This window comes from Phocoena sinus, chromosome 9 (genome assembly GCF_008692025.1).
Source record: "Phocoena sinus isolate mPhoSin1 chromosome 9, mPhoSin1.pri, whole genome shotgun sequence".
NCBI classification, from domain to species: domain Eukaryota; kingdom Metazoa; phylum Chordata; class Mammalia; order Artiodactyla; family Phocoenidae; genus Phocoena; species Phocoena sinus.
The window spans coordinates 51,601,755-51,621,122 of record NC_045771.1 but is presented as its reverse complement, the minus strand read 5'-3'; the positions used below and the strand labels follow the sequence as shown (position 1 = coordinate 51,621,122).

The following is a 19,368-nucleotide window of genomic DNA, read 5'->3' as shown; positions in this document are numbered from 1 at the left end:
AGTTGTTTAGTAGAATATTGTTTAGCCTCCACGTGTTTGTGTTTTTTACGGTTTTTTTCTTGTAGTTGATTTCTAATCTTACAGTATTTTGTTGGGAAAAGATGCTTGATCTGATTTCAGTTTTCTTAAATTTACTGAGGCTTGCTTTGTGGCCCAGCATATGATCAATCCTGGAGAATGTTCCATGTGCACTTGAGAAGAAGGTGTATACTGCTGATTTGGGGTGGAATGCTGTATAAATATCAATTAAGTCCATCTGGTCTAATGTGTCATTTAAGGCCTGTGTTTCCTTATTGATCTTCTGTCTGGATGATCTGACCATTGATGAAAGTGGGGTGTTAAAGTCCCCTAGTGTTACTGTGTTACTGTCGATTTCTCCCTTTGTGGCTGTTAGCATTTGCCTTATGTATTGAGGTGCTCCTATGTTGGGTGCATATATATTTACAATTGTTATATCTTCTTCTTGGATTGATCCGTTGCTAATTATGTAGCATCCTTCTTTGTCTCTTGTAACAGTCTTTATTTTAAAGTCTATTTTGTCTGATATGAGAATTGCTACTCCAGCTTTCTTTTGATTTCCATTTGTATGGATTACCTTTTTCCAACCCCTCACTTTCAGTCTGTATGTGTCCCTAGATCGGAAGTGGGTCTCTTGTAGACAGCCTGTATATGGGTCTTGTTTTTGTATCCATTCCATCAGTCTATGTCTTTTGGTTGGAGCATTTAATTCATTTACATTTAAGGTATTTATCGATGTGTATGTTCCTGTTTCCATTTTCTTAATTGTTTTGGATTTGTTTTTGTAGGTCTTTTTTCTTCCCTTTCTCTTTTGTTCTTGTGATTTGATGACTAACTTTAGTGTTGTGTTTGGATTCCTTTTTTGTGTGTGTGTATCCATTGTAGATTTTTGGTTTGCAGTTACCATGATGTATTGATATAGCAGTCTATATGTAAAAAAGATTCTTTTAAGTTGCTCATCTTTTAATTTCAAGTGCATTTCCAGTAGTCTGCATTAGTGCTCTCCTCTCCTCACAGTTACTGGTTTTGATGACATATTTGTGTTCAGATGTTTTCCTACCTTTACTTAATGTTGCCTTTACTGGTGAGCTTTTCCATTTAATTTTATTGTTTCTAGTAGTGGCCTTTTCTTTTCTGATTAGCTAAGTTCCTTTAGCATTTGTTGCAAAGCTGGTTTGGTGGTGCTGAATTCTCTTAGCTTTTACTTGTCTGTAAAGCTTTTGATTTCTCCATCAAAACTGAATGAGAGCCTTGCTGTGTAGAGTATTCTTCATTATAGCTTCTTCCCTTGCATCACTTTAATATATTGTGCCTTGTTCTTTTGGTCTGCAGAGTTTCTGCTGAGAAATCAACTGATAACCTTATGGGAGTTCCCTTGTATGTTACTTGTTGGCTTTCCCTTATTGCTTTTAATATTTTCTCTCTGCTTTTACTTTTTGTCAGTGTGATTACTATGTGTGTTGGTATGTTCGTTGTTGGGTATATTGCCTGGGACCCTGCATTTCTTGGACTTGGATGACTATTTTATTTCCCATGTTATGGAAGTTTTCAGGTGTTATTTCTTCAAATATTTTCTTAGGTCCTTTCTCTCTCTCTTCTCATTCTGGGACCCCTATAATGTGAATGTTGGTGCATTCTTTGTTTTCCCAAAGGCCTCTTATACTGTCTTCCTTTCTTTTCATTGTTTTTTCTTTATTTTGTTCCATGGCAGTGATTTCCACCATTCTGTCTTCCAGCTCACTTATCTGTTCTTCTGCCTCATTTATTCTGCTATTGATTCCTTCTAGTGTATTTTTCATTTCAGTTATTGTATTGTTCATCTCTGTTTGTTTTTTAGTTCTTCTAGGTCTTGTTAAACATTTCTTGTATCTTCTCAATCTGTGCCTTCATTCTTTTCCCAAGATCTTGGATCATCTTCACTGTCATTACTCTGAATTCTTTTTTTTGGTGGATTGCCTATCTCTGCTTCACTTAATTGTTCTTCTGGGGTTTTAGCTTATTCCATCATCTGGGACATATTCCCCTGCTGTCTAATTTTGTCTAACTTCTTGTGCTTGCAGTTTCTGTTCTGCAGCCTGCCGGATTGTAGTTCTTCTTGCTTCTGCTGTCTGCCTTCATCTAGTGGATGAGGCTTCTTCTCTCTTGTTGCCAGTCCCCCAGGCTGTGAAGACTGACATAGGGCTCAAGACTTTCACTCCTGTGGGAGAACTTCTCTGGTATAATTATTTTCCAGTTCATGTGTTGCCCACCCGGTGGGTGGCCTGCCATCTTGTTGTTGCTTTGTCTTTGGATGTAGGGTATCTTTTTTGGTAGGTTCCAGAGGTTTTTTTTGTTTTTGTTTTTGTCAGTGGTTGTTCAGCAGTTAGTTGTGATTTTGGTGTTTTTGTAAGAAGGGGTGAGCCTTCTACTCTGCTGTCTTGCTGGCAAGTCAATCCAAATTTCAATTTCAATCTAGTTTTCTGTACCATTTCCTGGAAATGTATTTAAAAATTTTTTCCTGCTGTATTGAAAATACATTAGAAGTAGTCCAAATGACTTAGATAATTCCTTTAAATTTTTGCTTAAAATGCACACAGAATAAGGTTTTGTTTTTCATTTTCTGAATCTGCAAATTATGCAGTATGGTTCTGTCAAAATAACTGTTATTCTATCTACAAAGTATAAGAGCAGAAATAATTTTTAATGTCTTATGAAAACTTAATTTGCCTGTCATATTTTCATTGGGGATTTTAGTTCGTTGAATTAAATGGGAGTGAATATACCACACATGTGATTACAAAAGGATTTTTAATACTGAAATAGACTCTAGTCCTAATTTATTAAAAACAGTTCATTTAAGTACTTATAGTTCTAAAACTGGGGAGAAATGCTTTTGTAAAACAACTCTAGAAAGCTTTTGGAACAGAATATATGTGAGTAAATACCAGTCATTTTATTAAATTTGTCTTCTTACTGATCTATATTGTAGAAAGTTAGAAATGTATTTATATGTAAGAAGTTTTGTAAAAGCTTGCCATTTTAGTAGACTAAGCATTGAAATATACCACTTCTATCTTTGCTGCTGGTTATTACAATTTGTGGAAAGTTAATAGCTTTAAGATTACTGCTTTATAAATCATACCACATTTCACTGATTCCAAGTATTATACAGACATTTTATTTATAAATAACAATATATAATTTGAAAACTATTCTTCATTTTAGTAACAGAAATATGTTACATTTTTGTGACTGAAACTCTATTATTGAGGACTTGTGATGTACCAGACTGTGGGCTAGTTGCTGGGAATATAAGTTTGAACAAGACAGATAAGATTTCTGCACTCATCAGACCTAAGAGTTTAGAAAGAAAATCATACATTAAATAAATAACAAAATATTTAATTACAGTTTGATCAGAGTTATAAAGCATAGACTACTACAAAAGTATATATTAGGAGAATTTATCCTAATTGGTCCTGCTAAGGACATAGAAATTCTGCTCCTGAAGGATGCGTATGAATTCGGTACACCAAGGTGGTGGTAAGTTGGGGGGAGGACTTTGCTTCAGGACAGGGGAAGGATTGGTGTGGCTAAAGCTACAAAGGGTGGTGCAGATTGTTTAACCTAGTAGTGTATTTTAAAGGCTCACTGGCTATAAAATTTACATTTTAATTAATTCCTTGTAGGTGAGATATATATCACTCATAAGAAATCTGTATATATGTAGGAGGCTCTTGTATAGTCTGGGCAAGAAATGATGATGACTAGGACTCATGTTATTTGATTCCAGAAATATTAAGGAGGTAGAATCTACTGCTTCTTTGCTCCAAGTTAGTTTCTATTCGTACCACGTACATACTTACAAATATTTTTGCTATTTTTTGGTCTGTTTTTCTTCCTCTTTTGCCATTCTCTTTATTCTTGTGAGTTTTCTTTTTTTAACCTTTATTAATACTTTGCTGCTGTTTTAATAGAGATTCTAAAGGGAAAGACTGTAAACTCAAGTAGTCAATCTACCATATTTAACTGAACCCTACCTCCCACTGATTTGAAATGTCACCTTTCGCATATATTAACTCCTATTTAGTTATTCAAGATTTCTCTGTTGCTGTGCCAGTACTGCACCAGTTTAATTTATAGTGTTTTTATACTTAATAGCACAGGCACCTCCTTTACAGTTATGCTTTTTTCCGGACGTATTGGTTGGTTTTACGTATTTTCTCTTTCAAGTAAATTTTAGAAAAACATTACCCCAAAATCCTGTTGGGATTTCTTTTTTTTTTTCTTTCTTTTTAAATTTGTATTTATTTTTGCCTGCATTGGTTCTTCATTACTGTGCACGGGCTTTCTCTAGTTGCAGTGAGTGGGGCTACTGTTCATTGCAGCGCCCGGGCTTCTCATTGTGGTGGCTTCTCTCGTTGCAGAGCATGGGCTCTAGGCCCACAGGCTTCAGTAGTTGTGTCTTGCAGGCTCAGTAGTTGTGTCTTGCAGGCTCTTGAGTGCAGGCTCAGTAGTTGTGGCGCACCGGCTTAGTTGCTCTGTGGCATGTGGGATCTTCCTGGACCAGGGATCGAACCTATGTCCCCTGCATTGGCAGGCAGAATCTGAACCACTGTGCCACCAGGGAAGTCCCCACCCATTTTTTTATTGGGTGTTTTTTGTAATATATTGAGCTGCATGAGCTGTTTGTATATTTTGGAGATTAATCCTTTGTCAGTTGCTTCATTTGCAAATATTTTCTCCCATTCTGAGGGTTGTCTTTTCATCTTGTTTATGGTTTCCTTTGCTGTGCAAAAGCTTTGAAGTTTAATTAGGTCCCTTTTTTTTTTTCGTTACTCTAGGAGGTGGGTCAAAAAAGATCTTGCTGTGATTCATGTCATAGAGTGTTCTGGCTTTGTTTTCTGCTAAGAGTTTTATAGTGTCTGGTCTCACATTTAGGTCTTTAATCCATTTTGAGTTTATTTTTGTGTATGGTGTTAGGAAGTGTTCTAATTTCATTCTTTTACGTGTAGCTGTCCAGTTTTCCCAGCACCACTTATTGAAGAGACTGTCTTTTCTCCATTGTATATCCTTGCCTCCTTTGTCATAGATTAGTTGACCATAGGTGCGTGGGTTTATCTCTGGGCTTTCTATCCTGTTCCATTGACCTATATTTCTGTTTTTGTGCCAGTATCATATTTTCTTGATTACTGTAGCTTTGTAGTATAGTCTGAAGTCAGTGAGTCTGATTCCTCTAGCTCCATTTTTTTCCCTCAACATTGCTTTGGCTATTCAGGGTCTTTTGTGTCTCCATACAAATTTTAAGATTTTTTTGTTCTAGTTCTGTAAAAAATGCCATTACTAATTTGATAAGGATTGCATTGAATCTGTAGATTGCTTTGCGGAGTATAGTCATTTTCACGATATTGATTCTTTTAATCCAAGAATATGGTATATTTCTCCATTTGTTTGTGTCATCTTTGATTTCTTCCATTAGAATCCTATAGGTTTCTGCATGCAGGTCTTTTTCCTCCTTAGTTAGGTTTATTCCTATGTATTTTATTCTTTTTGTTGCAGTGGTAAATGGGATTGTTTCCTTAACTTCTCTTTCTGATCTTTCATTGTTAGTATATAGGAATACAAGAGATTTCTGTGTATTAATTTTGTATCCTGTGACTTTACTAAGTTCATTGATTAGCTCTAGTAGTTTTCTGGTGGCATCTTTAGGATTTTCTATATATAGTATCATGTCATGTGCAAACAGTGACAGTTTTACTTCTTCTTTTCCAATTTGGATTCCTTTGATTTCTTTTTCTTCTGATTGCCATGGCTAAGACTTCTAAAACTGTGTTGTATGATAGTGGTGAGAGTGGGCATCCTTGTCTTGTTCCTGATCTTAGAGGAAATGCTTTCAGTTTTTCACTATTGAGAATAATGTTTGCTGTGGGTTTGTCATACATGAGGCCTAATGTCTTTTTAAAATAGTAGATTTTTGAAAGACTTTTTAATTTCTTCTCTTATGATCTGTTTTAATTTTTACCTCTTTTTCCTAAATTTCAGTAATTGACATTCTCCTAGAAAATCTCTACTCGACTGGATTTTACAATAACATTGTTCACTGTGTTTTCTTTTGAATCTTCTTCATGCCTGCAGTTATTTTCTCATTGCATTCCTAAGGTTATTTGTGTCTTCTCTTTTCTTAATCAGACTAGCCAAGTATCAGTCTCTTTTTATTGGACCTTTGAAACAGCCAGCAGGGATTGATCAAATCTATAGGTTTTTTTCTTTTTTCTTCTTGGATTAACTTCTGCTTTCTGTTTTAATTCTTTCTATTTTTGAATTTCCCATTACCTTGTAAATTTTGTTCTTTCATGATCCATAGCATGTTTCTCTTACTTTGCCCTTTTCTAGTGGGAAAATTCTTCAATTTGATCCCTGATATTCCCACCCCCAACCCACCCTATGATTTAATCTTTTTCTTTCTTTTGCTCTTTCTTTTCTTTTGTTTTAATCCCCTGGTAGATAGTAAGTCTGTTTCTTTGGCAGTTAATATTTATTTGTTGAATTTGGTGAGTTGCATTCACGCTTTTAGTATTCATGTATAGTGATCCTTGATGTGTAGTGATCATATTTGTAATTGAAGGGTCTAGATTAAATATATTAAATTTTCTTCAGTTTAAATAGGAACCCCATTTGTATGTCATTGAATCTGGCTTCTGACTAAAGAGTCCATCCTCCCGTAATTAAGGAGGAGGAGTGAAACTTGTAGGAAACTTACCTTCTGAGTTTTGGGACTTTCCTTTCTTCCTGGAATCTCTGAGTAAATTGGGACACTTCCCTGCTTCTCTGGCTCCAGCTCAACTTTGCAAGGTTCCCACTACAGAGAGCTTCCTGTTTCATATATTAAGCTTTCACATACAAGAGTTGCCTTGTGGTAATCCGTGTCTGAGTGGTTATTATAGATTTAGTTAATGTTTTTTAAATTAATTAATTAATTTTTTGGCTACATTGGGTTTTCGCTGCTGCGCACGGGCTTTCTCTAGTTGCAGTGAGTGGGGCTACTTTTCACTGCAGTGCGCGGGCTTATTGTTGCAGTGGCTTCTCTTGTTGCAGAGCATGGGCTCTAGGCACACGGGCTCAGTAGTTGTGGCTCGCAGGCTCAGTAGTTGTGGTACATGGGCTTTGTTGCTCCATGGCATGTGGGATCTTCCTGGACCCAGGCTCGAACCCGTGTCCCCTGCATTGGCAGGCGGATTCTTAAACACTGCGCCCAGGCAAGTCCCAGATTTAGTTTATGTTTTAATATTTTATGACATTAATTCTCTCTCACTGCTCTTTGTTGTAATTTTCTCATATTTATTTTTTTCATATGCTTTTAGGATAATTTAGTTTAAAAGAACTGTTGTATTTTTTTTGATAGTTAATGTTATTAGATAACTAATTTATAAGCCAGTGAGTTGGCCTGTGAGGGGCAATTATTTCTTCACCCTGTCCCATAACATCCCAATAAACGAGGGAGATTGGGATTATGCCAGGTGTTCTAACGTTATTAATTTTATTCATGACGGAGTATGGAGTAAAGGTGTTAGGGCAGATCCTTGCATGTCTGGGAAGTTATGCTAATGTTTGACATCCTGGTGTAACCGGAGTACCAGGGTGGGTTGTTCCACACTCACCCACCCCCTCACCTAACCTCCTCGCCAGTTCCTGTCTGCTTTTCCCACCTATCAACTCTGCGACTCCCTAAATCCAAGTAGTTTCCATTCAAAAGGGGAAGATATGGAAAATAACAAGTCCCTTCACCCCAACTCTCACCTTTGGAATTAAATAGCCTAGAACGGAGCAAGTGAACTAAGTGAGGACTTTTTGACAGTACACATTAAGAATAACATCTGAATTCAACTCCAGAAGAGTGCTACCAGGGGAAAATCAAGTCTTAGCACATGTTCTGAAACTGCCCGTAAGAAAGGGCTAGGGAATGATCCTCTAGGTATGAGCTCTAAGAGCTCTGGACTCAAAGGGGCTTCAGCTAGCCCACTCTGGGCCTGCAGAACCAGATGACCTGTGGGCTGCCTGGCAAGCACACTGCAGTCTGTCTGTCTCTGTCTCCCATGAGGTCCTTCAGTTCCATTGCAGAGTACTCCCCAATGTGTTATACAGTTGAACCTTGAACAGCAGCACCCACCCTCCACACAGTGGAAAATCCCCTTATGCCGTCTTCGCAGTTCCATGTTGGCAGATTCAAACAACAGCAGATGATTAGTACTGTAGTACATGTTTACTGACAATAGTCCACACATACGTGGACCTGAGTAGTTCATATCCATGCTGTTCAAGGATCCACTGTAGTTGTCCTTAAAGCTCTTTGGTTTGAGGAAGTGTTTGGCATGTTTACTCTTCTGACTGTAGAGGAGGTGTGTCACCTGATGGCTGTTGGGAGACTTCAGGAGACTGGGTTAGGTCTTTGGCTGCTGACGGAGGTGTTGCTGAGAGCTCCCACTTTGAACTTTGACCACAGGGCCAGCTCAGTCAGGGCCCCCTGTTAGCACAGGTACTCTCTCTGGACACAGACCCATGTCCCATGGCAGGCTGTCTCAGCCATCCAGCAGGGTATCGGTGAAGGGCTTGCAGACACCCTTGAAAGGATTACTAGTGTTTCGGAAGATCTAGCAGATAGGAGCCGAAAATCTTGCCCATTAAGGAATAGGGATGCCAGCCTTCAGCTCGAAGTGGGTTTTCAGAGGCATCGATGGTGTCCATAAGTTTCATCCTATGCAGATAGTTGTAGCAATTCTGACTTCCTTGGGTTTCCAGCTGTTGCAGTCTTGGACCATCCTCCACAAGGAGTCAGGGTTTGTACTTGATATCCCAAAGTCTGGAAGGTAGAATATCAGTCTCCTATTTGAAGATTTTGGGGGCATGTTCCCCTCAGGGACATGAGGTCCCCTTCAAGATTTCATTGCGAAGCTCATGATTTACTTCTTCACAAAAATAGCAGTAAAAATACCAGATTCCCCTGACCTTCACCAGCACAACATTCATTCCAGACTGGCCTCCCTAGCCTGTGTAGAGCTGCATCAGTTTACCCCACTGCCCTGCCTCCTCAGCCCAAGTTCCCTGGAGCTCCCCAGCCAGGCCATTTCCTTAGTGGAGGGAAGACCAAGCCAGACTTGGCCTGAAAGCATGGTTATATAGGGGGTCTACTGTATTTTTATTAAAACTCCATTAAGTATACCAATTAGTTTGGGAATGTTTGGCAACTTAATAATCTAGATTCCCTTTTCAGGACATGGGATATTGACAGACTTACTAGTTTATAATTAAATTTCATATACTAAAGAATCAGTAACAACTTACAGAGGTCTTCAAAATAACCAAGGGTATATTTCACAATCTCTGCCACTTTTCTTCCCACTTAATTAAGCAGAGATATAAAAATTCAAATGCCACGAGAACCAATATAGAAGATACATTTTAAAAAAAATCTTCAGTACAGCTGGAAATTTGAACACCAGCTATATATTTAATGATACTAAGGAATTACTGTTACTTTGTTAGGTGTGCTAACAGTATTGTTACATTGTTTAAAAAGAGTCCTGATCTTGTAGACATAAACACTGAAATACGACCTCTGGGATTTGCCTCAAAGCTATGTAGGTTAGAAAGTGGGGGTATGAAACAAAATTGGCCATGAGTTGCTAATTGTTAGAGCTGATAATTGTTGGGTGTGTTATTGTCTCCGTTTGTGTATGTTTGGAATTTTCCGAAATAAAAATAAAGACATACATAGAATGTCAAAGGAAAGAAAAAAGTGCTCATGAAAAGTAGAGTTAAGTACGTTTATAGCCACAGGGTAAGAATACTTCTACAGATTGTTGATTCTGTTGTTCCCTGCCCAGAGTACACTTTGGACTTCAAGCAAAATTATGAAGTAAACTTTGCTTATATTCTTTATTTTCTAGTGTCTTCTGTCTTCATCTTACCTCAATATCAGTTTTCCTTCTGCTTGTTGTAAATGCACATTTTTCTCCTGTTTACCTCTTTACTTCCAAAATTGTCACTCATTTATACATACTGAGAAGGAGACCTAAAGGTGAACCTGTTCCAATTAAAGTGCGAGAGAAAAATACTTGAGAGAGTTCGGGGTTATAAGTCAGGGAATAGTTCTGATATTTGAGCATTTGGAAAAACTGATAGAAATGGGAGAAGTTTGTTGGAACATTTGGGAAAAAACTTGTAGGAGTCCTATATGAAAAGCACTAACTGTAGATTTTATTTTAAAAATTGCCAGTCTGGGGGCTTCCCTGGCGGTCCATTGGTTAAGACTGTGCACTTGCAGTGCAGGGGGTGCAGGTTCAATCCCTGATCAGGGAGCTAAGATCCCATATGCTGCATGGGGTAGCCAAAACAAATGAATAAAAATAAATAAAAAGTGCCAGTGTGGAGATAGGGGGAAGTAAAAGCATCACACTAGTACTACTCTAACAAAAATAAATAATATATAACATGGGTAAATTAAAAAGTAGCAATATTAGCACATTACCCAGAAATACAGCTGTGATTAAAAGAAACAACAAATTCAAAGTAGTTGCTTCTGTAGAGTAGGATAAGTTGGGAAGGAGGCTGACAGCATGGAACAGAGAACTGCTGTATTTCATTATAAGCCACTTAGTAATACAATCTGACTTTTGACAATGTTTTATTTTAATAAAAAATAAAAATATTAAAAACAAACCACTATTAGTAGACTGATTCTAAAGAAGCATCAAGGGAAAATAAAATTAATAAAACTAATCTGGATAAAATTAAGGCTATGATATTGAATGAAGTAGGGGTCTAGCTGTACCTTCTTCATATGCATATCCAGTTGTCCCAAATTCATTTTTGAAAAGACTGTTCTTTCTTCCTTTGAATTGTCTTGCCACTCTTGTTGAAAATCTAATGACCGTAAAGTGTATTTATTTATGGACTCTCAGTTATATGTCTTTATGCTAGTACCACACAGTCTTGATTACTGTTGCTTTTTAGTCAGTTTTGAAGTAAGTGTGAGTCTTCCAGCTTTGTTCTTTTTGAAGATTGTTTGGCTATACTGGGTTCATTGTATTTCCCACATGAATTTTTGTATCAGCTTATATAGCAGTTTCTACCAGAAAGGGCGAGGGGAGCTGAGATTTTAATAGGGATTGCATTAAACCTGTAGATCAATTTGAGAAATATTGCCATCTTAACAACAGTAAGTCTTCTATAGAATCCATGAATATGGGTATCTTTTTATTTATTTAAGTCTTCTTTAATTCTTTCAATGATGTTTTATAGTTTCACTGTAAAAATCTTACAGTTCTTTTGTTACATTTATTTCTAATGATTTTTATTGTTTTAATGCTATTATAAAAGGAATGGTTTTCTTAATTTCATTTTCAGATTGTTCATTGCTAGTGTATAGAAATACAATTCATTTTTGTATTTTGATCTTCTATCTTGCAACCCTACTGAACTCATTTATTTCGTTCTAATAAATCTTTTGTATATATTCCTTAGGATTCTCTATATATGAGGTCATGTCATCTGCAAAAAGAGATAGTTTTACTTATTCATTTTTCACCTGGATGCCTTTTATTTCTTTTTGTTGCCTAACTGCCATGGCTAGACCCTCCAGTACAGTGTTGAGTAGAAATGGCAAGAGTAGAAATCCTTGCCTTGTTCCTGATCTATGGGAAAGCATCCAGTCTTTCACCATTAAGTATGATGTTAGCTATGGGTTTTTCATAGATGCCCTTGAGGAAATGGAAATTTCCTTCTATTCCTAGTTGAATGTTTTTTATCATGAAAGGTATTGGATTTTGTCAAATGCTTTCTCTGTGCCTATTGAGATACCATGTGGTTTTGTTTTATTAATACAGTGTATTACATTGATTGATTATCATATGTTGATAAACCACCCTTGCACTCCTGGGATAAATTGTACTTGGTCATTGTGTACAATCCTTTTCATTTGTTGCTGGATTCAGTTTGCTAGTGTTTTATTAAAGATTTTTGCCTCTGTACTTGTAAAAGATATTGGCTGTAGTCTTCTTGTGATGTCTTCGTCTGGATTTAGTATCAGGATCTCACAGAATGGTTGGGAAGCGTTCCTTCCTCTTCTACTTTTTTTTGGAAGACTTTGTGAAGTAATGGTTTTAGTTCTTGAATTCACTGGTGAAGTCATCTGGTTCTGGGCTTGTTGGAAGTTTCTTGATTAATCTTTTTTTTATTGCTCTATTACAATTTTATATTTCTTCTTGAGTAATGTTTTTAAATTTGAAAAATAAAAAACAAGTATAAGGTTCTAAGTATGCCTTATATAGTGTGGTAAACCCCAAATTGCATGTAAAAACCTATCCTGCTAATTCATGGAAAGTGCATTTGAAATTTCTACTATTCAACAATTCAGTTCTTTAAATGTGACTTTTCAAAAGAGTGGTAATTGATAATGTCTTTTTACTTGAATTATTTTATAGTTGTATTTCATAATAGCTTGGAATTTAAGGTTTGCTTTTTTTTTTTTTTTTTTTTTTACTATTGCTTTTATCTCAGCAGCAATGCAGCAAGTGTTGGATAACCTTACGGAGCTGCCCTCATCTACAGGAGCAGAAGAAATAGACCTAATTTTCCTCAAGGGGATAATGGAGAATCCTATTGTAAAATCACTTGCTAAGGTATATTGGTTTATTCATAAGATAACTAAATTATTTTTTTAATTGTTTTTGCAGAGGTCTTTTCAGATTACTGTTTTAGAACCTGGTTAATATACCTTAGGCTTTGTTAGCAAATAATAACAGTTAACAGCTAATGAGATCTTACTGTACACAGAAGTTAGACCACTTTTGCCTTTTCTATGCTGACTTTAAAGTTTTAGGGAAATAATAACTGAACAGTCGTATTGTAACGGAGGTCTGTGGAAAAGATTCTCGTCGTGCCTCCGTTTTCAACAACAAGGTACTGACTTTCTTCTTTTATATTGGACCATGTACCTGTTTTTTTCATTTCAGTTCTTGACTTCCTATATATAGTACTTTTTGAAATCTTGTTTTTTCTTGGTAACCCTGACATTTTGAGTCTGTTTCCATAATCAACTCTCTAGTAATCTTTTTAACTCATCCATAAATATATTTTCACAACCATTTTTTGGCCCAGTTTATTTCAATTATACCATTTCCCTGTAATAATTTTTGTAAATGTCACTAAAGCTTAGTGTATTAACTGTTTCACAACCATGCTCTTCCATTCTTCAGATGATTCTTGCTTTCAAGAACCTGTGCCATATACCCTGTCTGAGTTTTTCTTTTCTTCCCTTTTATTTCTCTTACAAGACTGGATATAGTTCCCTTTGCTATACAGTAGGACCTTATCGTTTATGTCTCTGACCTTTTCTTCATGTAACCATCTTGTCATTCCTAAAACGTTGATTTCACCCTCTCCTGTGATCATTTTTTAGCCATAGTCTCTTACTTGTCTTCTTCTAAGAGTTCTGAAAAGTCATGCTTTTTACAAAGTGTTCTATTAGTAGGAGTGAGTTAATGATGCAGATTCTTCATTTTATTCATCAGTGTAATCATTCTAAGGTCATATGACATAAAAGCTTTGGTTTCTAAGTAGAAACTTATCCACTTGCAGATCACCCAACTAGAATTTTTATTTTAGTCATTTTTGATTGTAGTCTTTCAAAATTTTGTTAGATATTCCTTTAATAATAATATATAGGATATGATTTTCCTTCAGATACAAGCTTCTTGTCACAAATATCAGTCACTATGCTGTGTTGAGATAAAGTAATAGTTTCAGGGTCTGTTGAAATAAGTAAGGGCTGTTTAAGCCTGTTAATGAAATTGCTCGCCCTGAGCTCTTATTGCTACTTTAAAAGTAGTGTTTACTTCTCCCTTGATATCATACTTACTGTTGGTTATCAGTTTTTATTGCCAGTGTATCTATTACACCCCATCCCCATGTTTATTTAATTTACAGCTTTTAGATGTAGATTTCAAAACTAGATAATATTATGTAAGGCATCTTACAATGCGCTTATTGTTTATAAGGGTTTTTAAAATATACTGTTTCATCTTTGCAACAACTTTATGAATTGAAAACTAAGTTTTAAAAATAGAAAAATTATTTGCCTAGGGTCACTTAGCTAGTAAATGACAAAAGTATTTAGGCCAGATCTTGTTTCTTCAAATTCTGTGCTCTTTCTACCACAGCACAAGCTGTGTTTGTGTGTCTGTGTGTGTGTGTGTGTGTGTGTGTATTCTTAAGAATTTCTGTGCGTAAAAAATGATTCATTTTTGTGTCACTGATATTGGCCTTTCAGAAGATTATCTTGTTCACTGTTCTTAACAAGTGAAATGGCTGGATGACTTTTGAGCAGCTGAAGTGCTACTGTAATCTTTTGATGATAAAATTGAAATTAGGAAGAGAATCACCCAGGTAGTATCCAACATTCAAGCAGCTTCTCAAAAAATAAAAGCAATAATAGTTGGGTATTCCTTAAATTGAAGGCACAGAAATCCCAGGAGGAAGGGAGGACCTTCTTCCAGGAAAGAGAAATAAGTCACAGCAGGCCAACACTCCCAGCACAAGTAGGGAGAAAAATGGATAAATTGCTGAGGAGACAGCGAGCCAAACATTGCTAGACCTGTGGAAAGGCAGGAGCATGTGACTAATAATCATGAGAAAAACGACAGAAGCAGTCTCATAGATGACCCTTTTATTAAAGTTTATAGACAAAGGTTTTTAAATAACATTTTTTTTAAGTGATACCTTGTTTTTGGAGGCTTGAAAAAATAATTATTTATTTGGCTGCACTGGGTCTTAGTTGCTGTGTGTGGGATCTTCAGTTGTGGCATGTGAACTCTTAGTTGTGGCTTGTGGAATCTAGTTCCCTGACCAGGGATCAAACCCCCAGCCCCCTGCATTGGGAACTTGGAGTCTTAGCCACTGGACCACCAGGGAAGTCCCTAAATAGCATATTTTTAATAGAAGAAAAAAGTGGGAAAATATGAAGACATTTAAAATATTACTAGAAAATAAGAATTAAAAACAATCAAATGGTTATTCAGGGACTCAAAAATACAATATCTGGTTAAGAGCTCATTTGATGGGTTTAATATTGGGTTGGCAAAAAAGTTCATTCGGTTTTAAGTAAAAATAAAAGACACATTTTTCATCTTCACCAGGAATTTTATTGAACAACATATTTGTTAACCGAATGAACTTTTTGGCCAAGCCAGTAGAAGACTAAACACAGCAGAAAAGAAGATTAGTGAATTTGAAGACAGGTCAACAGAAAATATCTAAACCAAAATTCATAGAAAAGTATGTCTGGAAAAGACAATATGTGAGGCATTCTCAAAAAGATCAAATACACATGTAATTAATATCCCAGAAAGAGGGAGAGGGGGAATGGGACAGAAGAAATAGTTCAAGACACGATGGCCGAGAATTTTCAAACCTAATGAACAACAACATCAACTGATAGATTCAAGAAGGCAAGTGAACCCCCCGTCAGGGAAAATACAAAGCAAAACATTCCTCAGAACATCACAAACTCCTGAAAATCAAAGATAAAGCGAAATTTTGTAAAGCAACTGGAGAAGAAAGACACATTAAGGAGAAACACTAATACTAATGGTTAGCAATAAAGCAGGAACTATGGAAGTCATAACAGAGTGGATTGAGATCCTTAAAGTGCTCAAAGAAAAACACTGCCAACCTCAAGTTCCCTTTTCAGGGCTTCCCTGGTGGCGCAGTGGTTGAGAGTCTGCCTGCCAATGCAGGGGACACGGGTTCGTGCCCTGGTCCAGGAAGATCCCACATGCCGCAGAGTGGCTGGGCCTGTGAGCCATGGCCATTGAGCCTGCATGTCCGGAGCCTGTGCTCCACAACGCGAGAGGCCACAACAGTGAAGGCCCGCGTACCACAAAAAAAAAAAAAAAAAATTCAGCAAAAGCAACTTTCAGAAATGAAAGCAAAATGAGGATTTTCTTTTCAGACAAACAAAATCTGAGAAATATTGTCTCTATTTACCCAACAATAAATGCAAAAGGAAGTTCTTCAGGCAGAAAGAATGACAAAATAAAGGGAACGTTAGTGAGTAAATATAAAATAATACTGATTTTTAAGATGAAATAATAGTAGTGTCTTGTGGCATTTATAGCATGTGTATAAATGAAATATGTGCAGATGATAGCCCTAAAGGAAGGACTTAGTGATTCAGACAATTGTCAGATACTCTCATTATTCAGGAAGTGGTAAAAGTAATGTCTTAAGGTTGTATAAAAAGTCAGGGATACGGGGCTTCCCTGGTGACGCAGTGGTTAAGAATCCACCTGCCAATGCAGGGGACATGGGTTTGAGCCCTGGTCTGGGAAGATCCCGCATGCCACAGAGCAACTAAGCCCACATGCCACAACTACTGAGCCTGTGTGCCACAACTACTGAAGCCCGTGCACCTGTAGCCTGTGCTCTGCAGCAAGAAGCCGCCACAATGGGAAGCCTGCGCACTGCAACCAAGATTAGCCCCCGCTCGCCGCAATGAGAGAAAGCCCACGTGCAGCAACGAAGACCCAACACAGCCAAAAATAAATAAAAAAAAAAAGTCACGGATGCATATTGAGATCTCTAGCGTAGCCACCAAAAGTAAAATTATAAGAATGAATAAATTCCACCCAAGCTGTAAGGGAGAGAAAATAGACTTGAATTTACCCTCACTCCAGAAACTAGAAAAGTTAGCACAAAGGTGGAGGAGGGTGACCATCTTCAGACATGGGACAACAGGCAGCACAGGATCGTGATGCCTGAGAGGAAGGAAAGGAGGTGAGCATTGTGAAACTGTCTGAGGGTAGTTTCCGTGCTGCAGAGCAGAAAGAAGAAGCACAAACAGCCCAGCAGTCTTAGTAGAGCTTGGCATTTGGGGAGGTGGAGGTGACTGGTATTTGTGTAGCAGAGTATCAGGGAGGAGGAAGCTAAAGAGATTTGCTTAGGGGTGCCCTCAAATCTCTGGCTGAGTGCTGATTGTGCATATGTGAAGCACAGCTCTAGAGTCCAAGGAAAGACCCACTGGAAAGCACAGTAGGCCAAACAATTTCCAGGGCTCAGAAGGGATGGGGAATAGCTTAGTTGGCATTCCCACCACCCTGAGTGGAAAGTCCTCATAACATGCGGGACATTGGGCAGAGCTCACACTCAGTTTGTTATAACAGACCTAGGAAACTAGTACAGATTACAGCAAAATCAAACTAAGAGTTATTCCCCAAATCCATAAATATATGGAATATATATAAATATATGGAATATATTCCATAAATATATGGAAATTAAACGGCATACTTTGAAACAGCCATGGGTCAAAGGAGAAATCACAAAGAAACATAAAAAATATTTTGAGGGCTTCCCTGGTGGCGCAGTGGTTGAGAGTCCGCCTGCCGATGCAGGGGACACGGGTTTGTGCCCCGGTCTGGGAAGATCCCACATGCCGCGGAGCGGCTGGGCCCGTGAGCCATGGCCACTGAGCCTGCGCGTCCGGAGCCTGTGCCCCGCAACGGGAGAGGCCACAGCAGTGAGAGGCCCGCGTTCCGCAAAAAAAAAAAAAAAAAAAAAAAAAAAAAAAATTTTGAATTGAATGAAATGAAAATACATGTCAGAACTTGTGGGGTGCAGCAAAGCAGCGCTTAGAGGGAAATGCCTACATTAGAAAAGAACAATATTTAAATCAATGATCATGTGTACACCTTGAGCAAATAGAAAAAGAACAAATTAAACTCAAAATAAGCAGAAAGTAGTAAATAATAAAGTTGAGTGACTATAAAAAAGACAAATAGAAAAAATCAGTATAACTCAGTATATTAATACAATTGGTAAACCTCTAGCTAGACACAAATTATCAGTATCAGAAATGAAGGAGAGGACGTTGCTACAAATCCAACAGACATTGCAAGAATAATAAGAAATAATGTGAACAACTTTATGGCAATAAATATGGTAACTAGATGAAGCTAATTTCTTGACAGATGCAAATGACTAAAACCTAGATAAGAGTAGATAACCTGACTAGCACTATATCTGTTTTTTATAATTGAACATTTGCAGTTTAAAACTTGAAGCTCCACGGGCTTCCCTGGTGGCACAGTGGTTGAGAATCTGCCTGCCATTACAGGGGACATGGGTTCGAGCCCTGGTCTGGGGAGATCCCACATGCCGTGGAGCAACTAGGCCCATGAGCCACAACTATGGAGCCTGCGCCTCTGGAGCTTGTGCTCCGCAACAAGAGAGGCCGCAACAGTGAGAGGCCTGCACACCGCGATGAAGAGTGGCCCCTGCTGCCCGCAACTAGAGAAAGCCCTCGCACAGGAACGAAGACCCAACACAGCCAAAAATAAATAAATTAATTAATTAATTAAAAAAAAAACCCTGAAGCTCCAGCCTAGACGGCCTCAAAAGAAAATTCTATCAAACATTTAAGGAAGAAATAATATCAATTTTACATGATTTCTTCTAGAAAAAAGAAAGAGAAGGGAACATTTCCAATTTTGTTTTGCTAGTCTTGGTGTTACCCTGATAACAAAACCAGCTAAAAACAGTTCAGTTAAAGAGAATTACAGAATAATATCCCTCATGAACATAGACTTCAAGTTCTTAAGAAAATATTAGCAAATCAAATCTCGCAACATACAAAAAGGATAATACCTCATTACCAAGTGAGTTTTGTCTTAAATATACAAGCTTCTTAACATTTGAAAACCAATAAATGTTTGTCACCATTTTAATGACATGATAAGCAAAATCATTTGATGATGTTCATAGTTGTGGGAAAAGCATTTTACAAAATTGAATATCCATTCCTGCTAAAAACTCAGCAAACTAAGAATAGAAGAAAATTGCCTCAACCTAATGAAGAGCATCTATAAAAACCCTACAGTTAACATCGTAATTCATGGTGGAAGATAATGCTTTCTAAGATCACTTCTGTTCAACTGTTATCACTTCTTTTCGACTTTGTACTGGGAGTCTTTGCTAGAGCAAAAAGGCGAGGAAAAAAAAAAGGCATACGGATTGAAGAGGAAATAATTAACTGTCTTTATTCAAGGATGACATTATCATCTATGCCAAAAATCCTAAGAATCTACCAGAAGGAAGAAAAAAAAACCCTCTAGAGCTAATTAGTGAGTTTAGCAAGGACACAAGATAAAAGATTAATCTGTGTAAATCCGTTGTATTTTTATATACTAGCAATGAACAATTGGAAATTGTAATTTACTGAAAAAGAAATAAATTTTTAAAAATATGTGCAAGACCTGTACACTGAAAACTGCAAAACATTGCTGAAATTAAAGGCATACATACATACATACTTACATA

The 19,368-nt window shown here is 37.2% G+C and overlaps 1 protein-coding gene across 3 annotated transcripts in view; it reads left to right on the top strand.

Moving 5' to 3' along the window:
• MPP6 (membrane palmitoylated protein 6) overlaps positions 1-19,368 on the top strand; it is a 109,383-nt gene that overhangs the window by 40,915 nt on the left and 49,100 nt on the right. For 2 of the 3 annotated variants that reach the window (XM_032642741.1, XM_032642743.1), the window contains exon 2: positions 12,556-12,674. In XM_032642741.1, coding sequence (XP_032498632.1) covers positions 12,558-12,674 — 117 coding nt within the window. In that variant the 5' untranslated portion in view covers positions 12,556-12,557. Of the gene's footprint in view, positions 1-12,552; positions 12,675-19,368 lie in introns of all 3 variants that reach the window. The other variant, XM_032642742.1, reaches the window with a different exon arrangement.